Here is a 22,372-nt window from a genome sequence, read left to right on the forward strand (position 1 = left end):
GCATTTGTAACATGAATAGGTGCTAGATTTTGCCACAGTGTTTTTTTGCACTATTGAGATTATCTTGTGTTTATTATTCCTTAATTTATTTTATGTAATGAATTATGTTCATGGATTTGTAGGTGTTGAACCATTCTTGCATCCCTGAATTGAAACAAACTTGGTCATAATTTACAATTTTGCTATTGTTCTTTTTTAAAAAATTTTAAAATTTATTTATTTTTCCCATATGGGCATTTATGACTTTATTTGCATAAAGATAAATATGATCCATGTTGCCCTATTTTCATTTTTTTCTTCTGATTTTATTTAAAAGGCACTAAAATGTTTTCATAGTTCCTTAAAATTGTCCCATTTCCTGCTTGTGTAAATTAGCCATTTTATTACTATTTTTTTTGTTTTGTTTTTTTTATTTTTGCAACTCTATTTTTTAATTATTATTTTTTTATTTAGCTTTTATGTTTTTTACAGACAGCATTTTGATTCATTGTACACAAATGGGGTACATCATTTTCTTTCTGTGGTTGTACACATTGTAGATCCACACCATTCACCTAATCATACATGTTCATAGGACATCGATGTCCGCCTCATTCCACCATCTTTCATACCCCCTCCCTCTCATTTGCTTCTACATGTTTTAAGTTCCCCCATTAGTCTCTCATTCACCATCCCCCCCACCCCCATTATATATCATTCTCCACTTCCCTGGGAAAACATTCAGCAATCTTATTGTGGTTTCAATCATGATATGCCAAAATTTTATTAAAAATTTTGGCGCTTATGTTCATCAGGGTTATTGGATCCTAGTTTTCTTTCCATGTTGTGTCTTTATCTGTTTTGGGAATCATGGTGGTGTGGGTTTTACAAAATGAAGTGGGAGTTATCCCCCTCCCCCCACACTGTTTATTTCATGCAATATTGTGAGAAAGAGCTGCACTAATTCTTTAAAGGTCTGGTAGAGCTCATCGGAGAACCCATGTGGTCTTGGGTTTTTCTTCTCTGGAGGGCTTTATGTCACTGCTTCAATCTCATTGTATACAACTGGTGTGATTGAGTTTTTTTTTTATCTTGTTGTTTCAATTGTTGTAGTTCATATCTGGGTATAAACTTGTCCATTTCTTCTAGATCTTCTAATTTATTAGAATATGATATTTCAATGTAGTCCATAATAATCCTCTGGATTTCAGAGATTTCTCTGTCATTGCACATTTTTATTTCTAATTTTAGTACTTCCTGTCTTCTCTGTTTTGCTTATTTTGGCTAACATTTATCAGTCTTGTTATTCTTTTCAAAGAATCAAGTTTTGTTTCTTAGTTTCTTTGTAGTTTTTAAATTTCTTATTAATTTCATATTGCATCTTCATTATTTTCTCTTTATTCAGCATTTGGGATTGTATTTTAATATTCTACAGCCTGGAGATGCACTATGAGGTTATTTAGGATCTTTCTGATATTAAATGTATTAATTCATAGTTTATAAAGCTCTCATCTTAGAACTAATTTCCTAGAGTTTCTGAGATCCTTGTACATTTCATCTCTATTATATTTTGAGTCTAGGAATTTTAAATTAGTCCCATCATTCTCTCAATGATGAATTCATCATTTAAGATTGCATTATTGAATCTCCATGTCCATATGTAATTTCTGTGGTTGTTCTCTTGCTAATTTCATTCCATGATAACCTGATATTTTAGATGGAAGTAATTATAGGAATTTAAGAAAAATATTTGCTAAGGCTTACTACTGTTTCCTATAATATGGGCAAATTGGAGATAGCTCCATTAGCAGCTAAGAAAAAATTGAATTTAGCTGTTGTTTAATAAATTATTATATGAATATCTGCTAGTCCATTTAATATATAATATTTTTATGTCTGAAGGGTCTTTAGTGATTTTATGTGTGAATGACCTATCTCATGGGGAGTGAGGTGTGTTGAAATTACTCAATATTGTTGAATTGTGCCCTATTTGGATCTTTAAGTTGAGTAGTGTCTGCTTTATGTCATTAGGTGCACTGATATTTGAGGTATAAACACTATCCTTACCTTTTCAGCAAATTATTTTCTAGAGGTATGACTTGCCTGTTATTTTTTTCTCCACTTTCATGTAACATATTTCCAGTCTTTCTCTTTTAGCCTACATATGTCATTGCCTTTAAGATGAGTCTCTTGAAAACAGTATATAGTTGGGTCTGTTTTTTGAATCCAATCAGCCATTCTATGTCTATGAATGTGAGAGTTTATTTACACTCATCTTTCTAGTCAGCTTTTTTGTTTCTGGGATCAAAAGATCTGACAAAAACAAGATAGAAGATGAAATGCTTATTTTGACTCATGATTTCAGAGGGACAACCCATGGTTGGATGACTCAATAGCTCTGGGCTCACGAGAAGCCAGAACATCTTGGCAGAAGAGCATAGTGGAGGAAACCAGCTCAGGGCATGGCAAGCAGGAGGCTAGAGACCTCTGCTCACCAAGGACAAAATATAAATCCCAGTGGCGCACTCCAGTGACCTCCTTCCTTCAGCCTTACCTTACCTGCCCACAGGTCCTGCCCAGTGAACCCACATCAGTGACTAATGAACTGATGGTTTTATACCTCTCATTTCTAATCATTCCATCTTTGAAAATTCTTTCATTGTCTCATATATGATCTTTTGGGGTAATCCCTCAGCTCTAAATCATAACATTCCACAACTGGTCCCCCAAATCATCATGGGTTCTTGTAGTTTCTTCTCATTTTGAAAGTTTTACACTTTCTCTTCAATTCTGAAAGCTGATTTTGCCTGATATGGTAATCCTGATTAGCAATTATTTTCAGTCAAGGCTTGGAAGACACCATTTCAATTCCTTCTCTGTTTTACATTCTCGGTTGAGAAATCAGGAGTAATTCTGCCTAGAATACCTCTCAATGTGACATAATATTATGTTTAAAACTGTTAAAATTCTTGTTTCCTGTATGAGAGGTGTTGAATGTGTGATGTGTCCTGGAGAGATTCTTTTTTGATCTTGCTTATTTGGGGTTCTGAATGTGTCCTATCTGGAGCCCCTCACAATCCATAAGTATGGAAATTTCTTTGAAATATCTTGCTGAAAAGGTTATTCATTCTTTTAGATTTAATTTCAGTTCTCTCTTTAATTCCAATGATTCTTTAGACAACTCTCTAAGAGTTGTCCCAGATTTCTTTAACTTGTGATCATGATTTTTATTTCTTTTATTTATTGCTGTCTGAGTTTTAAAGTTCATACACCTTGTCTTGAAACTCTGAAATCCTGTCTTCTATGTGGTCTAATTTACTGGTGAGATTGTTAACTGAACATTAGATTTACTTACTTTATTTTTTCTCAGGATATCTGTATATTCTTTTTTCAAAATCTCTATCTGCTCTTTGGAATGCTCTTTCATTTCTTATATTTTCTCTCACCTTTCTTATATCTTCCTTTAGCTCATTGATCATTTTAACCATTAAAATTTTTTAATTCTTTGACACTTCATCTGAGTCTACATTTGTAGATTCAGCTACTGGTAAATTATATATATTTTGTAGATGTCCTGTTGACCTGTTTACTTATGTTATCTTGGGTCCTGTTTTGTGGGTCTGTTGAGATGGATTCCTCTTCCTCTTTTAAGTGAAGTCCCTTTGTAAGTACTTACATCTCAATAATGTGCCTCTGACTTAGTTTCAACATGTCAAATTAGCATGTTATAAATTTTAATTCAATCATTGCTACCACTTTGAAAGGAGAGAGTAGCTACTTATGCAATGATAATTTAAGAGCAAACCGTATATCAACTTAATGTTCACAGAAGTTATTATTACTAAGGCCAGGGAGATAACTCAGTCAGTAGAGTGCTTGCCTTGCAAGCACAAGGCCCTGGATTCAAACCCTGGCACCGCAAAAAAAAAAAAAAAAAATGTTATTATTACTGACCAATATACCTCTATTGACCAAAGAGGATTGATTTGCAATAGGCAGGGAAAATTAAGATTTAATAGTGCATTAAATTTTATTGAAAAAGGAATAAAATGTGCAAATAACAAATAAAGAAGTAGAATATATAAAGAAAAAAAAAGAATGTGGTGCAAGATATGGAGACACAAGTTAAAGTGGTTTAAATATAAAGGATGAATTACATGGGTAGGAAATGCACCCAAAGAGAAGAAAAGGTATATTAAGAAATGATTGAATTAATTGACAAAATACATAAAATGAGAGATAATTCTGACAAAACACAAAATTTGGGCAGACAGTAGGAAACAGTTTTTACCAAGTAGTCCATTCTATTTTACATCCTCTCTGTGCCCAGACTGAGTCACAACTTGGGCCCTCACCAACCCAGTGAATAGTAGAGCATAAGTGGCTATTGGTTGTGTGTATTCTAAAAACCAGTGTACCAATACCCAGTATTATATATAAGTGACAAAAGGGGGAAACATACTGCAGTTTAAAAAAAAAGGTAAACTTCAGGGATTTCTAGTTTGACACTTTAGAAGTTCAAACAGTTTTTATTTATTTATTTATTTTTAGACATCCTGGTTTCTCTACTTTAACTGTCTCCACTGGGGGATGCTGGGGATTTCTAATTCTAGCTTAGCTTGCTGTTGATGAGCTATGTGTAAATGTTTGTGTGTGTGTATACATACACACACACACACTCACACACACATACACACACCTGTGAACATACTACATTGAATCCTGCATATACATGAACATTGTAGTATGGTTCAAAATTGAACATAGCATAATTTGGTAGATTTTGTGCTCCAGTAATTCATTCAGGTCCTCCCCTCTTTTCTTCCTCTGGATTCTCTTACTCTATTATTTTCCCTTCTACTTCTTTTATCTCTCTGCACTCTACTTATAAGCAAAACATAGATCTTCTGACTTTATGAGTCAGGATATTTTTTAACATGATGTCCTCAAGTTTCACTTATTAACTAACAAGTGACACAATTTCATTCTTCTTCATGGTAGAATGAAATTTTATTGTGTATGTTTATCAATATTCATTACCAATTTGTGTATTGAAGACATCTAGGTTGGTTCTATAACTTGGTAATTGTGAATTGTACTGCTATAAAATGGGTATTCTTGATGGTTGACATACTAACTGGAGTGTGATGATATTTCAATATAACTTTGAGTTGCATTTCTCCATCACCAGGGATGCTGAGCATTTTTATTATATATTTGTAGGTCATTTACATTTCTTCTTTTGAGGAATATCTGTTTAGTTTATTTGCCCAATTCCTGATTGTGTTATCTGTTTGGTGTTAAGGGTACTTTTAAATTCTAGATAGTAATCCTCTGTCATAAGAGCACCTGGAACAGACATTCTCCAAATCTCTAGGCTTTTCGTGCTCTTGATTTTTTTTTTGTTTGTTTGTATTTTTGCTGTGATGAATCTTTTTAATTTGAAAACATCTCATTGATTGATTCTTGGTTTTATTACTTGAGCTTTAGATATCTTATTCAGGAAATTGGTACCTGTGCCAGTATGTTAAAAACTGACCTTGTTTTCTTTTAGCTGTTGCAGTTGCTGATCTAATGCCTCTCTCATTGATCCAGTTTGAGTTTACTTTTGTCGAGGGTTAGTGACAATAACTGAGTTTTAATCTTCTACATAAATAACCAGTTTTCTCAGCATCTGTGGTTAAAAATGTATCTTTTCTCAAACATGTATTTTTGGCAGTTTTGTCAAGTACCAGATGACTGTGTCTATGTGGATTTGTCTCTGTATTGTTGGATTTTATGCCTTCTTTTTTGCCATACTACGCTATTTTTATTACTAACACTCTGTAGTATAATTTGTAGTATATATTGTGTTGCTTCCAGAATTATTCTTATTGCTCATTATTGCTTTGGATGTTCTGAGTCTTGTTAATTTTAGGACTGATTTTCTTAGTTCTGTGAAGAATACCATTTGTATCTTGATCAATATTACATTAAACCTATATCTCATTTTTTATAATATCACCATTTAAATAATATAAATTCTGCCTGTCCAAAAATATGGATAGATTTTCCATCTTCTATGGTTCTCTTCAATTACTTTCTTCAGCATTCTAAGATTTTCAGTGTAGACATCTGCACTTCCTTGGTTAGATTTAGACTTAACTCAGTTTGAGTTTTTGAGGTTATTTTGAATGGAATTGTTTCCTGAATTCTTTCTCAGAAGATTTATTATTAAAGTACAGGAAATCCATTGATTTTTGCATGTTGATCTTGTATCCTGCTAAATTCATGGTTATTAAAAAGTCACTTCTACATGTCTTGTTTTTTTTTTTTTTTTTTTTTTTTGGTGACTTTGTTTTTGTTGTTTTATTTTATGTTATTTTTGGATGGGATGTACTTCTAAGTATAAGATCATGTCATCTGAGTTTGTTTTCTGCTCAGATGTGACTGTGTTAAACAATGATGTCTACTTTTCTTAAACTTGGTGAGAGAGATTCATTTGTCTCATGGAGGGGAGCTTCCCTTACCCACTGAGCCACCACTCACTGAATGCTGCACCTGTCTGTTGCTTTTATTCACTCTCTTTTGCTGGAGAACATGACATTTTTGATATTCACCTGTCTGCTAGCTCTATGAAAATTTCCCACAATCTTCCTGCCTGAGATTTTCTGTGTAGAACTGATGTTTTCATTGATGCTAAGGGAACTACTACAATATTGTGGGTTCCTCTGGTCTTCTATTTTACTTATTTTCAGTAGTTTGATCTTAACTATACTGAATGTTTTACTCCATGCCATGGAACGTGCTCCTATTTGGGTCTTCTTGGAAATTTTGATCTCAGAAAACTAGGTAAAGTCGATGTGAACTTGTCCAGAAAATATGCCTATTGAGATAGCTGACTCTCTAAATGTTGATTATATATTATTGAACATCCTATAGCCCACCTGGATATTTTATAAGCTGCAGAAAATGAATTTTGCCTATAGTGTATTTATAAAATTTTATATTTTATATATAATTCAAGTTTTAGGGTTATTCTAGGTTTTCAAGTTTCTGTTAGTCAATATTTAAAATTAATCCTTGCTGATGTCATGTTTGTGTCAAATAATACACTCAATCCTCAATCAAAATTTGTTGCTCTTATCAGGCACTTTCTATTTCTCAATTTGGAAGGTATTGGAGCTCTACTGAGTCAGTCCCTTAACCTCAGAATATGCATCATCCCTATGCTCTGCTTAATTCTAAATGAACAGTTAATACCTAAACTCTCTGTCTTCATGTTTGTCTGGCCTTGTTCAATTTTTATCTTAAGAGCAGGGTAAATATCAGGGGGAATTCACTCTTGTAATTTTTTCCTAAGCCAAGTTACCTGACACCTCACATCTGGAGTACATTCTGTTTTTGTAATTCATTCCCTTTTTGGTTGTTTTATACTGTGCTGCCATATTAGCTTTTGTACATTTTCCAATTCTTAATGAATGTGTGGGAAATCTTGAGCCCAAGTGAGTCATCAGAAGAAGAAATGTGGATATTCTTGATTTGTTATTTTACCTTCCATGATATAGCCCTAATTTACCAATTTACCTCTTGCTATCAATCATCATTATCTTTATCTAGAAGTTAGAGAATATTCATTTTCCAGTGCTTAGGATAGTGAATTTATTCATCTTACATGCAAGGAAGTTTTGTGGTGAGCTATACTAGGGTTAGTACAATAGCCCAGAAACATTGGAGACTCAGGTACCTTCCATTTTCATTCACAATATCGTATAGTTGCATTTAAATAGTCCCCCTCAAAACTCATAATGAAAGTTGGTTCACAAAGTAGCAGTATTGACAGGTTGCTGGGACAAAATAAACCTCTATTCTTTATAAATCACCCAGTTTCTGGTAGTCTGTTGTACCAACAGAAAATGAACTAAAATATTGTACTTAATATGCTAGTTTTTATCTTCTTGCTTAAATATTGCTATCTGAAATATATTTTTGTCTTTACTACATTATGTGTCTATATTTTACAAAGAATGAAGGGAAGATAAATACTTTGCATGTCCTTGCAAAAAATAATGGGGAACAGAATCTTTAGGGAACAAGGGGTAAGAGGGTAAGAAATGGACATTTGGACAATTAATTTGTAGTTTAGCATACCACACAGACTCTTTATAAAATTGTATTCTTTGCTTTTATGTTGGTTTATATTTATAACCTACTGATTTTTTTTGAAATTATTATAATTAAATGCTAAATGAATTGTGAAATAAGTGTATTGAATTATTCCTAGGAAAAGGACAATCCACAGACTGAATTTACCATTGAAGCCTTAGTAAACCTTGTGAATGACCTGTTTGCAGCTGGGACAGAGACAATAAGCACCACTCTGAGACATGGACTCCTTCACCTGTTGAAGAACCCAGAGGTCACAGGTATGACTGCTGATGGTGAGCAGGGTGAATTTCACAACAGAAATATGGTAAGACACTGCTAGTGCCCTCATCTATTTCTCTTATATAAGTGTCCATATTGAAGTTTCTGTGCTTCTAGTTATATTTGTCCAAATTTAGTGAAGGGATATAAAAAAGAAAACATGGCACAGTAGGGAACAGTACAGAGAAGTGAAGGACAGCATGGCCAGTAGCAAAGCAGTGGAGCTCTGTTCATTTCCGGACTCCACTGGGAAGTGATTTGCAGCATGCAACAGCCAGCATGAGTTGGTCTAAGACTGCACATTGGTCTTTCCAAGGAAAAGACACTTGGAATATTAGGTGTGTTCTTGCAAGATTTCTGTGGAAATCTTTCCTTATTCTGAAAATATGCTCTACTGCTAGACAGGGAGAATAAAAATTCTTTATGGGAGTGTAAATAGAATCTTTAGAAATTTAATGAGGTTGCAGTTGTGTTACTAGTGTCTGAAAAGTTTTCTAAAAGGTTAGAAAAATAACCTTGTTTTAAGTATTGCTACTTAGAAGATATCCCTAAAGGAATTTTATGATTCCAGAAGTATGTTTTTATTATGTTTATTTTTCACCAACAACTCTATTTAGAAATGTACCTTTAAAGAGTGCCAGTAATGCATAGCAGAATAGAACCAAAACACCATCTTTTCTAGTTTCAGAACTCCATCAAAACTATTATACAGTAAATACAAATGAGAATTACTCCTGCTAATGTGGGAGAAGAGGAGTAAAGGAAACAGCCAACAAAACTTCAACAAATTTCTGAAACACAGAGGCAGAAAGAAGGGACAGAACTGTACAGAGAGGATCAAACTGTAGCCTGTATGTCAGAAGAAGTTTCATTAGTGTGGAAAAATCAGTCTGAGTACCAAAAAGTATCCATGAAGTTCAAGATTTAGAAGCACCCCATGTCAATCAAGTTAGGGGAAAATTGAGGCATTATTAGGAGCCCCTCTATGCTCAGGAAAAGGACAATCCACAGACTGAATTTACCATTGAAGCCTTAGTAAACCTTGTGAATGACCTGCTACAACTCCTGTGAGCAGTTGTTTTCCTCTCATTGGAAGAGAGGTTTACTCTCTAGGGGAACTGAAGGTAAGAGTTTGTGCAATCAATTTTAGAACATCAAAGTAAAGTTAAAAATCACATAAACTTTCAGAATTAAATTCTGTCTTGTATAAGGAATTATGAATCAGAAGGACATCAGAATTCTAAACTGCAACTGCTGTTTTGTGTGTTAATGAAAAATATAAGAGCCAGTTGTGTTGGTACAAGCTTATAATCCCAGCTATTTGGAGGTTGAAGTAGGAAATTTAGGCAAATTCAAGGCTAGCCAGGCCAGACTGTCTCAAAATAAAACAAAAGTGCTGTGGTGGTGGCTCAGAGATAGAGAGCCTCTGGGTCAATCCCCAGGACAAACAGGAGGAAACAAAATACAAAAATAAAAACCCCCACCCAAACCAACCAACCCACCAACCAACAAACCCAAAAGAACACCGAAACAAAAAATCAATAAAAAGAAAGGAAACATGTTTTTAGATCCATGTTTGCTTCAAAATTTATTCCTCTTTTTCACTCTCACAGGAATATATTAGAGCATATGCTCCATCCAAATATTTAAAATCAAGGCAGAAGCAGTCACAGGTTCCAGGAATGAGAGGACCTTAGGTATAAAGATGGGAGCTGAAGTGAGGCTTCTGAGCAGCAGGTCTAGGAAAGAACCAATTGTCCATATTAAGTAGACACAGCTGATGTGATAGAAGATCAGGAAAATAAGAGAGTCTGAGGTTTAAACATTTAGAAAATTATTACTAAGAGTTTGAAACAATATAACAATTTGGATAGAATATAAAATAAGAAACTGGAAAAGTAGAATTTGGAATAAGTTGTTGAAATATAAGTTAAGCATATGCAATTAACAAAACATAAATATAGTTACCTTACCAGTGAACACTGTTTATGAGATTATAATGGTGTAAATAAAATATATTAATATAATCAAAAATGGTGACCAAAATGAATTGGAGTACAGAGGGAAAGAATATGAGGGGTGTGGGCGTGCATATTTATTCATGGTATGTATTTTGCATGGAGTAGAGACAGATCTTAATGTTTCTTACCAGTCTGTCATTAGAAATTTTCTAAAATTGGATAAATCAAGAAACCAAGATAGAATGTTATTTAGAAATATAAACATTTTAGAAGAAACTTCTTGAATGATTCAAAAAGACTACATATAAGGAATAAGAAATCGAACAGTGTTCCAGTGAAAACCACAAACACTTCTACAAAAACACAAAAACACACACATGCATGCATACAAATAGATTTATTAATAGAATTTAATTTTATAATCATGTTTTATTTTGGCATAAAATGAATGTTTATACCTGTTTTGCTTTTGGCAATGATAATTAATGAATTATGAGATAACCTGATATTTTGAAACATTTTATCATTAATATTTATATTTGATATATGCTAGAAAGTTAAACATATAAATTTGTAGGTATGTTTTAATATCTAATGTGTAGGAGAGTCATAAATGTATATGAATCATACATTTATGTAAACACATGTATTTATGTATGTGTATCATTATTTGTTGATAGATCTTGATAAATAGATATAAATAGATAATATAGCATCATGGTGATCTTTTTAATGTCCAGAAGTACTTATTGCACATAAGTCATATTTCTAATAACATTTGGATAAACCCATGATGCTTCACATAATTCTGAATTATTTTAAGAAATATACTATTTTTCTCTTTTCCATTAGTCTTATTTATGTCTTATCAGAAAAAGTCCAGGAAGAGATTGACCATGTGATTGGCAGACACCGCAGCCCCTGCATGCAGGACAAGAGCAGTATGCCTTATACAGAGGCTGTTCTGCATGAGATCCAGAGATACATTGACCTCGTCCCAACCAGTCTGCCCCATGCAGTGAACTGTGACACTAAATTCAGAAACTACTTCATCCCTAAGGTAAGATTGTTTGTCTCACATTGAAGTCCACAAATTAATATTATGGTCCCAATCCTCTGCCAACCCAAGGGAGAGAAGTACAAAACTCATCCAATGAAGCACCTTGATGACCTCAGTGCTGAACAGACTAGATCATGAAGTTCCATAATTGTTCCTGATATCCAGCATTGTGAATTTTCCATACTTGTTCTGCTCCTTCAAGATTGTTTTTTCTACTCTCAGCTCTTTCCATTTCCAATTGAATTTTGAAATCAGTTTGTTAATTTCCAAAACCACTCTCCTGGGATATTTTTCAGCATAATATTAAATCTATAGATCAACTTGGAAAGAATTGACATCTTAACGTGTTGAATATTTCAGTTAACAATATTGAATATGTTCTCATTCTTTTTGTGTTTTATTTTTTTCTGATAATGTTTTATTTCCAGTGGAGTGATTTCATACTTTCAGAAGTATTTTAAAAAATTTTTTTATATTATTATATAAATTTTTTTGGTGCTGGAGATTGAACCCAGTATCTCCTGCACACAAGGTAAGCACTCCACCAACTGAGCTATATCCACAGCCCTGAAAGATTTTAATTAGTTAATTAATGTTGAAAGCTAATATAAATTTTACAGTTTGAATAATGCCTTTCCCAATGTGATGTTTCAGGCATTTGGATATGTTGCTAGTTCTATTTTAATGACTTTATATCTATAATTCCTAGTAACTTTTTAAATCATTGCTAATAATTTGTGTTTAGATCCATTTGGGATTTCTTATGTACCTTATCCTGCTATCTTGTTAGTATTTGTTTTATTTATTATTTTCCATTCCTAGTGACCTTAATTTCTGTTTCTTATGCTATTGCACTGTCTGGGATTGCCAGAGAGTGTTGAGTAGAAGTGGTGCATTAAGCATGTGTTTAATTGTTTTTTAATCAAAAACCCTGAACTTAATAGAAAGAAAAGCAGGTCCAAATCTTCATCATGTCAGCTGAGGACCTGAATTCCTTAACTGATTCCCAAAGCATAAGAAATAAAAGCAGGAATCAATATTGGGATAGATTCAAACTTAAAAACTTTTTCTCAGTAAAGGAAACAATCAACAATGTGAAGAGAGAGCCTACAGAATGGGAGAATATCTTTGGCACACATACTTCAGATAGAGCACTAACCACCAGAATCTATAAAGTAATCAAGAAACTTTACACCAAGAATACAAATAACCCAGTCAATAAATGGGCTAAGGAAATGAGAAGATGCTTCACAGAGGAAGATCTATAAGCAGTCAACAGATATATGAAAAAAAATGTTTAGTATCTCTAGTAATAAGAGAAATGCAAATTAAAACTACCCTAAGATTTTACCTCATCCCAATTAGAATGTTTATTATCAAGAATACAAGCAACAATATGTGTTGGCAAGGATGTGGGGAAAAGGTACAGTCATACATTGCTTTTGGGGTTGCAAATTGGTGCAGCCACTCTAGAAGCAGTATGGAGATTCCTTAGAAAATTTGGAATGGAACCACCATTTCACCCAGCTATCCCACTCCTTGGCCTATACCCAAAGGACTTAAAATCAGTGTAGTGCAGTGACACAGCTACATCAATATTCATAGAAGCTCAATTCACAGTAGGTAGATTGTAGCTCCAACCTAGATGCCCTTCAATAGATGGATGGATAAAGAAACTGTGGTACATACACACAATAGAATATTATTTAATGAAAAAGAAGAATAAAATTATGGCCTGTGCAGGTTAATGAATGGAGATGGAGAATATCTGCTAAGTGAAATAAGATAATCCCAAATATCGAAAGGCTGAATGATTTCTCTGTTACATGGATGATGATAAAAAATGGGGTGTGGGAGGGAGACAATAATGGAAGAAGGATGGATTGTATACAGGATTATGAGGGTGGAGATGGTTTGGGGAAAGGAAAATAATAGAATGAAACAAACATCATTACTGTATGATTACACAAATGGTATGACTCTACTTTGTGTACAAAAAGAGAAATGATAGTTGATCCCATTTGTGTACAATGAATTAAAATTCAAAAAATTTAAAAGTAAAAACAAGATTTATCATATAAAGAATAATTTATTTTTTAGCAATTCATACGATTTTATCAAAAGAATATTTGAATCTAAATATTAGTATTAAATGTGATTTAAAGGTTCTAATTCATCTTTGTTTTATTTCTTCCTTTTTCTTTTTGGTATTGGGGATTGAACCCAATGGTGCTTTACCAGTGACCTAAACCTGGCCATTTTAATTTTTTATTTTGATACAGGGCCTTACTAAGTTGGTTAGGTTCTCATTAAGTTGCTCAGGCTGGTCCAGAATTAGGGATCATCATACCTCAACCTTCCAAGTCACTGGAAGTACAGGCAAGCCTCACCATGCTTGACTTCCTATTGCTTCATATTCCAGAAGCCTAGAACTCATAAAATAGAATGACCATTTAATTTTTAAAATTTGCTGTATATGAACAGGTGAGAGAATGAATTGGGATGGGTTGTGATTTTCTAATTCTTGGTCTGAGCCCTTTCCACAGAATTTTATGAATCATAGAAATGTTCTATATATCTGATGCCCAATGTTAGTTTACTTTAAATTTGTTTAATTTTTTATTTAACTTAATTGTTCACTAATTAAACTTAAATGTGTGGCTTGAGGTCTTTGTGTAGGACAGCACTTATCTGAGGATTTTCCAAATAGGATTCAGTATCTTTCATCATTTTTGGATGAAGGACAACAAAATATTGTTAGATAGAGGCAATACATCCTAGTGTTCTATAGCACACTAAGATAACTTTACCGTACAGCCATTGATTTTGTATCTTGTAAATAATGAGGAGAGCAGTTCAAATGCAAGAAAAGAAAAATAACATGATGAAAATGCTACTTATCCTGATTTGATCTTTACATCAATACAGTACTTCTTCACATGGTAAATAAGTACATAATTGAAAAAGAAATCCTCCAGACCTAAAAACCTAGATCACACAAAAATGCATTTTGGTGCTGTCTCATGGAGTGACCAAAACTAATAGAATTGCAGTAAATCATTGATATTCTTTTTTAATTCCATTTTCTATGAAATATAAAGTATTTAGTTTGCTAAAAATATTCTTGTATTTAATTCTAGGACATTATCCTACTTTATGCCATTGGAAGTATCATGAATATCCACATTTCATGTACCATGATGCCTTTCTAAAATGTTAAACAGTGTGACAATGGAGCAATTGCACCTCTAAGACAGAGGTTCTTACTTGAGAACTGAATCGGACAGGTGGCTTACAATAAAACTGCCCCCTCCACACACACACACACACACATGATCTTGAAATGGCTGATGAAATATTTTGAGAAGGATGGTTTCCTCTGAGACATGGAAAGGTCAATGATAATTACTGCAGTAAGAACATGTCTTTTTTGTGTTGGGGGATTTTGATTTCTGAGCCATGGAAATGCAGAATCAGGATCACAGTTGCATATACAGGGCAGCAGATGAAAGAAATGTCACTTGTGTGAAAGAGTATTTCCCCTTTGTCTTCTGAACAAATCAGATACTGCCTTCTGTCAACTGTATCCAGAAAATGGATATCAGGCAGCTACTTAGAAGTGCAAGTCACCTTGATCTAAGAATTTATCTTATCCAAGGTCAGGAGGACCTCAGTATCAACTCTGGCTCTGAAACTCTTAACTATTATCTTGGGTAGATTTGTGATCCCTTTGAGCCTTGGCTTTCTCATTTGCACATTGTTGATAATACATTATTTGCTTCCTTCTGATTCTGTGAGAGTTGACCAGTTAACATCTGCAAAATAAAAGCTACAACTAGGGGATATCATTTTCATCCAAATCTCTAATGCAAAAGCTGAGAAAGCATAATGTTGATGAAGATATGTATGTATCAATGAGCAGTTTCATGTGTTGTTGGCCGAATTCTAAACTGGTACATCCATTTTGAAGAACAATTTGGCAGTATCTATGTAAGTAAAAATATAACGCAGTCTCAGTGGCACATACCTATAATTGCAGCAGTTCAGGAGACTGAGGCCAAAGGATTGCAAGTTCAAAGCCAGCCTCAACAGATTAGTGATGCCCTAGGAACTTAGCAAGACTCTATCTCAAATAATAAAAAATAAAAAGAGATGTGGCTGCGAATGTTGTTCAATTGTTAAATACCCTCAGTTCAATACTTGGTCTAAAAAAAAAAACATATATATATATATAATATATAAACATATATATAAAATGTATATTCTATGATGTAGAAAATCTAATTTTTGGTATATACTCTAAGTGCAAACAGGAATGTCCAATATGTGTTCATTACAGTTATTTCTCACTAAGAAATTTTGCAAATTGTCTAAAATTGTCAGCAGTGTAATAGGACAGTCATACAATTCAGCATGTAAAATGTGACTGTATGTGTAACATAAGGCAGTACCTGAATTTTTCTGTTAATACAAAATAAAAATGCAACAGAATACTTTTAATTTGGGTGGAAAAAGGAGCAACACAAGAAGTTGCATAAAGCTGTTGAATACAGGTTTATTTGCCTTACATCCATAGAACAATTACGAAGGAACATATCACTGATTGGTTGCAACAATGGTTTCTGAAGAATCCAAATTGTTTTCTGTGGTAAAGTGAAAGGAAAACTTAATTTTCACCATGTATTCATTTTGATACAGTTCCTTATTCTATATTTCTATTTATTTGTGCTTTTAAGTTATACATGACAGTAGAATGTATTTTGGGTGCTCTTCAACAGAAGAATGGATAAAGAAAATGAGGCATAGAAATGCAATGGAATATTACTCAACCTTGTTCTATTTTTGGTGGAGTTCTAAGTGATTCAATGTAAAATAAATTCCCTCACTTTCTTTTTTTGCCCTGGTTGTGATCAAACCCAGGGTCTTGTGCATGCTATACAAGCACTCTACCACTAAGCTACATTCCCAACCTCCCACTGAATCTCTTATGTATACAGTCCAATGAGTTGGGACAAATATATGCACTGCTGCAGCCACAGAAAAATTAAAATATAAAATATTGCTGGGCATGATAGGCCATGCTACTCAGGAGGTTGAAGAAGGAGGGTGGCGTGTGCCCACAAGTTTGAAAGCAGCCTAAGAATCACAGAGAGATACTTTGTCTATGGATAGAGTATTTCCATCACTCCATGAAGATTCTTCATCCTCCAATGACAGAAAATCATACTTCCTCATGTCTAGACCCTGGTGAATACTAGGGCATATCATTTTCATCCAAATTTCTGTACTGATTTCTGAACCTATGGTCCTGATTTATCAAGAAAGTCATACAAGAGAATATGACATAGAACACCACATAATCAAATCATTTATCTCTGGCTGTTTTACCTTCATTGATTCTTTCTCCAATAATCTTCTTATTGATCCAAATTTTTAAAACTTTTTATTGGCATATATTAATTGTACAGAATAATATGTTTCATTGTGGCCAATTGATACTTGCACATAAAATAATTTGATCAATTTCATTCCCCAGTATCTTCCAGTGCCCTCCCCTCATCCTCCTCCTAATCTCCTTCCTATACCTTACTGCTCTCCCTTATATTTTCATGTTTCTGTTTTTGTTTTTTTTTTTTTTTTAGTGTAGAAGAATACATTTTGGATTTGTTTTCATTTACATGTATTAGTAGTTCATTCCCTTTTATTACTAAATAGTATTCCATTACAAAGAATACCTTGAATTTTTTATTCACTCATAAGGAGTTGGATAATTGTGGTTGTTTCTGGCTTTTTGTTTTTTAAATATAAGCAATATGTACATTTGTGTAGAAATGTGAGGTTGATTATATTTTCATTTCTTTTGAGTAATTACCTAAGACCAATAATTTTGCATAATTTTTTAACAATGTTAAACTGACAGAATCAAGTTTTTCTCTTTTAATTTGCCCTTTATTTCATAAGTAAAATTATTTGACAGCTCAAATTGCACAATTGGCTATTACATGTTTCCAAGAATAATAATAGTTTTAGCTCCTACAATTAAATTGGTGATTGATTTCAAGTTAAATATTTGTGTTTTGGAGTAAATGATCATGTAATTGTTTCATTTCTTTTCCTTTCTTTTCTTGAGATAAGAATTCTCTATGTTTCATAGTTTGGCTCCAAAATCCTGGCTTCAAGCAATCATTAGGCCTTAGTCTCCTTAGCATCTAGGGCTATAAGCACATGCCACCATGCCCAGTCTACTTGTTTCTCTATGAAGTGTTGAATTCGTACAATTTTTGCAATTATATCTATCTTTCCAACCTCAAGAAACATTTGTAATCCCAGGATCCACTGCATAATTGAATACACCCCTCCATCTATTCTAAGTACATAAAGTCAGCATACTAAAGTGATACATGCATATCCATGTTAATAGCAGCAATGTTCACGACAGTCAATACATGAACCAGGTTGGATATCCATCAAGAGATGAAAGAATAAAGAAATATGGTACATATGCAGAATGGGGTTTTATTAAACCATGAAAATGAAATTATGTCATTTTCAGGAAAAGAGATGGAAGTTGAGACCATTATGTTAAGCAAAATAAGTCAAAGTCAGAAAGCCAAGGGATGCATGCTTACTGTTATATATAGAAATTAGGGGGAAATAAGGAAAAAGAAATCAATGGGAAGTTTCATTAAAACTGTATAAAAATCAGTGGAGAAAACAAAGGGACCAGGGGGAGTTTGGAGTGAAAGAAAAGGGGAAGAACAAGGAAATGATACTGACCAAATTATAGTATTATATTATGTGCAAATATGAATGTAAAACAAAAAATCACAGTATGATGTATAATTGTAAAGTATGAATAAAATGTAGAAAAATAAACATTTTCACATATTGATTTTAAAGAAATATGAAATGTTTTAAAAACTATGGCCTTTTTTATGATTGTCAACAAATTTTAGAAAATTATTGTTTTTTCAAAATTTATTATCCATTTTGCATTTGGGGTACAGGATTCATCTAAAAAAATGAGAGATCTCCACAGTTGTAAGAAAACTCAAATTTTGTGATAATGTTAAATACATTATGTTGGTTTTGCTGTACTTTTTATTATCTTAGAAAGGTCTTATAAAATTTCCTGGATATTTAAAAAGCCACAGACCCATTTTTAAAGCAGAATCCTATAAAGATGTGTGAAAACTGACGTGATAAAATAGAGCATTGATTAGGAGCAGACATCAGCATCCAAACATGATGAGGAGAAAAGAAAGTTTGGAGCTCAAGTACTCAAGCACTCCCTATGTCAAATGCTACTGGGGGCATTATAACAATGTCCTAGTCACTGGCCTCACAGTTGTATTTTATCATTTGGTTGGCTAACTGAAAATATCACTGCTCTTCTTTGGAAAAGGACTTCTTATCTGTAGATCATAATGTTTGGACTAAGCATATTCAACATTTTCTATACCTCTATGACTTCTTTACAACTCGGTTTATCTGTGTCCGTTCATTGCAGGGAACAACCATAATAACATCCCTGACATCTGTGCTGTGTGACAGCAAAGAATTCCCCAACCCAGAGAAATTTGACCCAGGCCATTTCCTGGATGAGAATGGCAAATTCAAGAAGAGTGACTACTTCATGCCTTTCTCAACAGGTAATAGAAATTTATTTCCACTGGGTCTTTAGTGGACCAGACACCTTCATGGGATCAGTTAAACCTGTATAATGGTCACTTTGGAGCTGGTAGAAATGTTCTTTGCACGTGGTCAAGAGCAACAGTCCCAGTGCCCATGCACTGTCCAAGATCAGGCTACAACATCAGTCTGCTTCCTGGGGCTTGGGGTGAATTGACCTAGTTCTTTCAAAGTAAGAAAGCTAAAGAAAGGGTACATTGAGTCATGTCTCAAAATGCAAGACCGTGCTCCCGAACACTTCTCAGAAGATGAAATTCACCTCTACTGTCCTCATCTTCACTGTGACAAGTATCTAATTCCATAACTTTGGTGAGTACCTTCCATATGGTGCCTCTATGGTAAGTATCCCCAGCACAGAATAGGGCAGCAAAAGTGTCCCAATTAATCAAACAGATTGATAAAGTGATTGTTGTAATCCAATATGACTAGTCTTGTGGGAGATAGAAGAAAAGATTGGCTGTTCATGATGGCAGAGGGAGAAAATGCCTCCTGCCTGTTCTCTCATACCACATAGTGAGGCATAAAATGGATTGAGTGACATTCAAATAGAAGAAAGGACACTAGAGCACCCTTATAAGAGGCAAAGTAAAAAGAAATGAAGAGAGGCAGGGCATTTTTAGAGACCATCGACCATAGGAGTAGGATATTTGCTTCTGGTTAAGGATGCCAGAGCCTTCTGACTGGTGAATGATGGTCAGCAATCCTTGTGAGTGGGGCAGATTATACTTTAAGTACATCAGAGCACCCTTATGTCCCTACGTCCTGATTGTTGGGACACAGGGACCTCAGACCTGAAGTATGTGCTGAATCTCTGGCATATCATGGCCCAAATTTATTCTATGACTCCTCAGGCTTGCTTTTAGGTTTTGCACTATAGATACTCATATGACGAAGATTAGTCCCACCTTAATGGAACTCCTATTTCAGAAGGTTAGACAAATCATGAGTAATGATTTAAATAATAAAAGCTTCACTGCTGAGTAAGAACAAAGAGGATAAGACTCTAGAGCCTGGTAGAATCACAAACAGTGTTAAAGAAAAAACATTTGATCTACGATCTGAGAGAATTATGAAGTGCACCTGGGCAAAAGGAAGAGAATGAGATAAAGCTTGAAACTGCATTCTATGTTTAAGGCTGATGAGACTCATTGGATCAGATGAATGGGAGGAGAGATCATGGAAATCAGACTGGGAACAGAGAACACAAGTAATCAGTGTGTGTTTCTGGGAAAAGATTGATGGAAACATGAAATGTCATAACAACGGTTTTAATGTGGGTATGGTTAATTTATTTCTTGGAATAGAGCTGATGTTCAATAAATATTGATGGAATGAACAGTGCTACTAAATTATTTGGTAGATAACAGGTGTGTCCATTCTATCAAATCAGCTGTCCTTTATATTTACTCATTTAAAAATTTTTTAGTTGTAGATGGACACAATAGATTTAATTTTTCATCCATTTAATTCATTTACTTTTACATGATGCTGAGAATCCAACGCAGTATCTCACAAGAACTAGGTAACGCTACTATTCATCTACAATACCTCCTTATATTTATTCCTGGTCCATCCATCCATCCATCCATCCATCCATCCCTCCAATAATTGGTGAATAGTGACTGTGTTTTTCTTATACCAGTCAGAAATATACTGTGCAAGGAGAATTTATCCTCTCTCACTTGTTTTTTTTTTTTTTTTTTTTTTCCATTTTTCAGGAAAACGGGCTTGTGCAGGAGAAGGTCTGGCCCGCATGGAACTGTTCTTATTCCTGACCACCATCTTACAGAACTTTCGCCTGAAATCTGTGGTGGACCCAAAGGATCTTGATACCACCCCAGTTTCCAGGGGGCTTGTCTCTGTGCCACCTGCATACCAGATCTGCTTCATTCCTGTCTGAAAAGAGCAGTCTTTTTGGCTGCTGCTGTGGTGTCATCTGGAATCTCCTCTTCGGGGCATGCTCCACTTCCTTCCCTGTCAGTTGTCTCCTCTGACCTGCTTTTCACCACCCTATTCCTTTGAATTCCAGTGAACATGGAACCCCACTGTAGAATGTGTACTCAGTTTTCACAAAGGCATGCTTCCTGTTCCCTTACTCCAACACTTGCATTAGCCACTCTGTATTTTAAAACATTAGTGGCTTTTCACTATACCATCACTTTAAACCAGGAAGAATCTGGGGGACATTATGAGAAGTGCAATAAGTCATGCACAGATAGATAAAGTCACATGGTTTCAATTTTTGAATAATATAAACATGTCAAACTCTTAGATTAGTGATAAGTAATGATTACTAGAAATTGAGACCGGGTGAGGGTATGAGTGGATGGAGAAAGAAGAGAAGCTAGTTAAAGGTTCAGAGTTTAGGGTAGACAGTAGGAATTAGTTCTAGTGATATAGTGTAGAACATGGTCCCTATTATTAATAATGATTTGTTGCATATTTCAAGATACTTAAAAGGGGGAGATATTACACATCCTACCCATAATAAAGGACAAATTTTGAGATAATGACTATGTTAATTATCGTGATCAATCATTGTTCCATGAATACTTATACCACAATGTGCCCCATAAATACATATGATCACTACTTCTCAACTAAAAAAGATGTGGAGTAGATTAAAAATTAAAATGCACATGAAATCTACATTGTTTCTATTTTTAACAATCTTCATTGGAAAAGGGCAACATATTAATGAGGTGTTGACAGAAGTGTGGAACAACAGGCAGAATTATACCCTGACAGAACAATTTCTCAATATTGCTACTCTAATTATCTTACCAAAATTTATAATTTTCCCTTCACCACCATCTTCCCCATCATAAAACTTCTGATTCCCCTTTCCTGCTTTAACCATTTCCTCTTTTCCTTTTACTTACTCTTTCTCATAATTCTGTGAGATAGATAGTATTTGTATGAGTCACCATTATTGCCTCAACAAGTGCCTCAGATATAGTGACTGAAAACAGCACACATTAACTATCTTAGAGTTCTGGAGTTTGAGATCCAATATTATCTCCCCTGGGGTAAGTTGATTCTGTCAACCAGTACAGTTCATTTTTGAGCCTCTAGGGGAGATCCATTTCCCTAATTTTTTCATCTTGTAGAAACTGCCTGCATCCCTTGGCTTCTGAGTCCTTTGTCACATCAATTCAACCTCAGTGTCCACATCTGCTACCTCCTCATAGCTTCTCATTTTTCTTTTATATAATCAAACCAAATTCATGGGTTCACAAGTTTGAAGGATTAAGATGTAGATGCTTTGGGGTGT

The 22,372-nt window shown here is 34.2% G+C and overlaps 1 protein-coding gene across 1 annotated transcript in view; it reads left to right on the forward strand.

Annotated features, from left to right (window-relative positions):
• LOC124985911 (cytochrome P450 2C9-like) overlaps positions 1 to 21,980 on the forward strand; it is a 48,376-nt gene extending 26,396 nt beyond the window's left edge. Inside the window, exons 6-9 of the mRNA XM_047554546.1 lie at positions 8,243 to 8,384; positions 11,219 to 11,406; positions 18,917 to 19,058; positions 20,817 to 21,980. Coding sequence (XP_047410502.1) covers positions 8,243 to 8,384; positions 11,219 to 11,406; positions 18,917 to 19,058; positions 20,817 to 20,998 — 654 coding nt within the window. The 3' untranslated portion in view covers positions 20,999 to 21,980. The remainder of the gene's footprint in view (positions 1 to 8,242; positions 8,385 to 11,218; positions 11,407 to 18,916; positions 19,059 to 20,816) is intronic.
• Positions 21,981 to 22,372: the final 392 nt, after the last annotated feature.

Source organism: Sciurus carolinensis, chromosome 5 (assembly GCF_902686445.1).
Source record: "Sciurus carolinensis chromosome 5, mSciCar1.2, whole genome shotgun sequence".
Classification (NCBI taxonomy): Eukaryota; Metazoa; Chordata; class Mammalia; order Rodentia; family Sciuridae; genus Sciurus; species Sciurus carolinensis.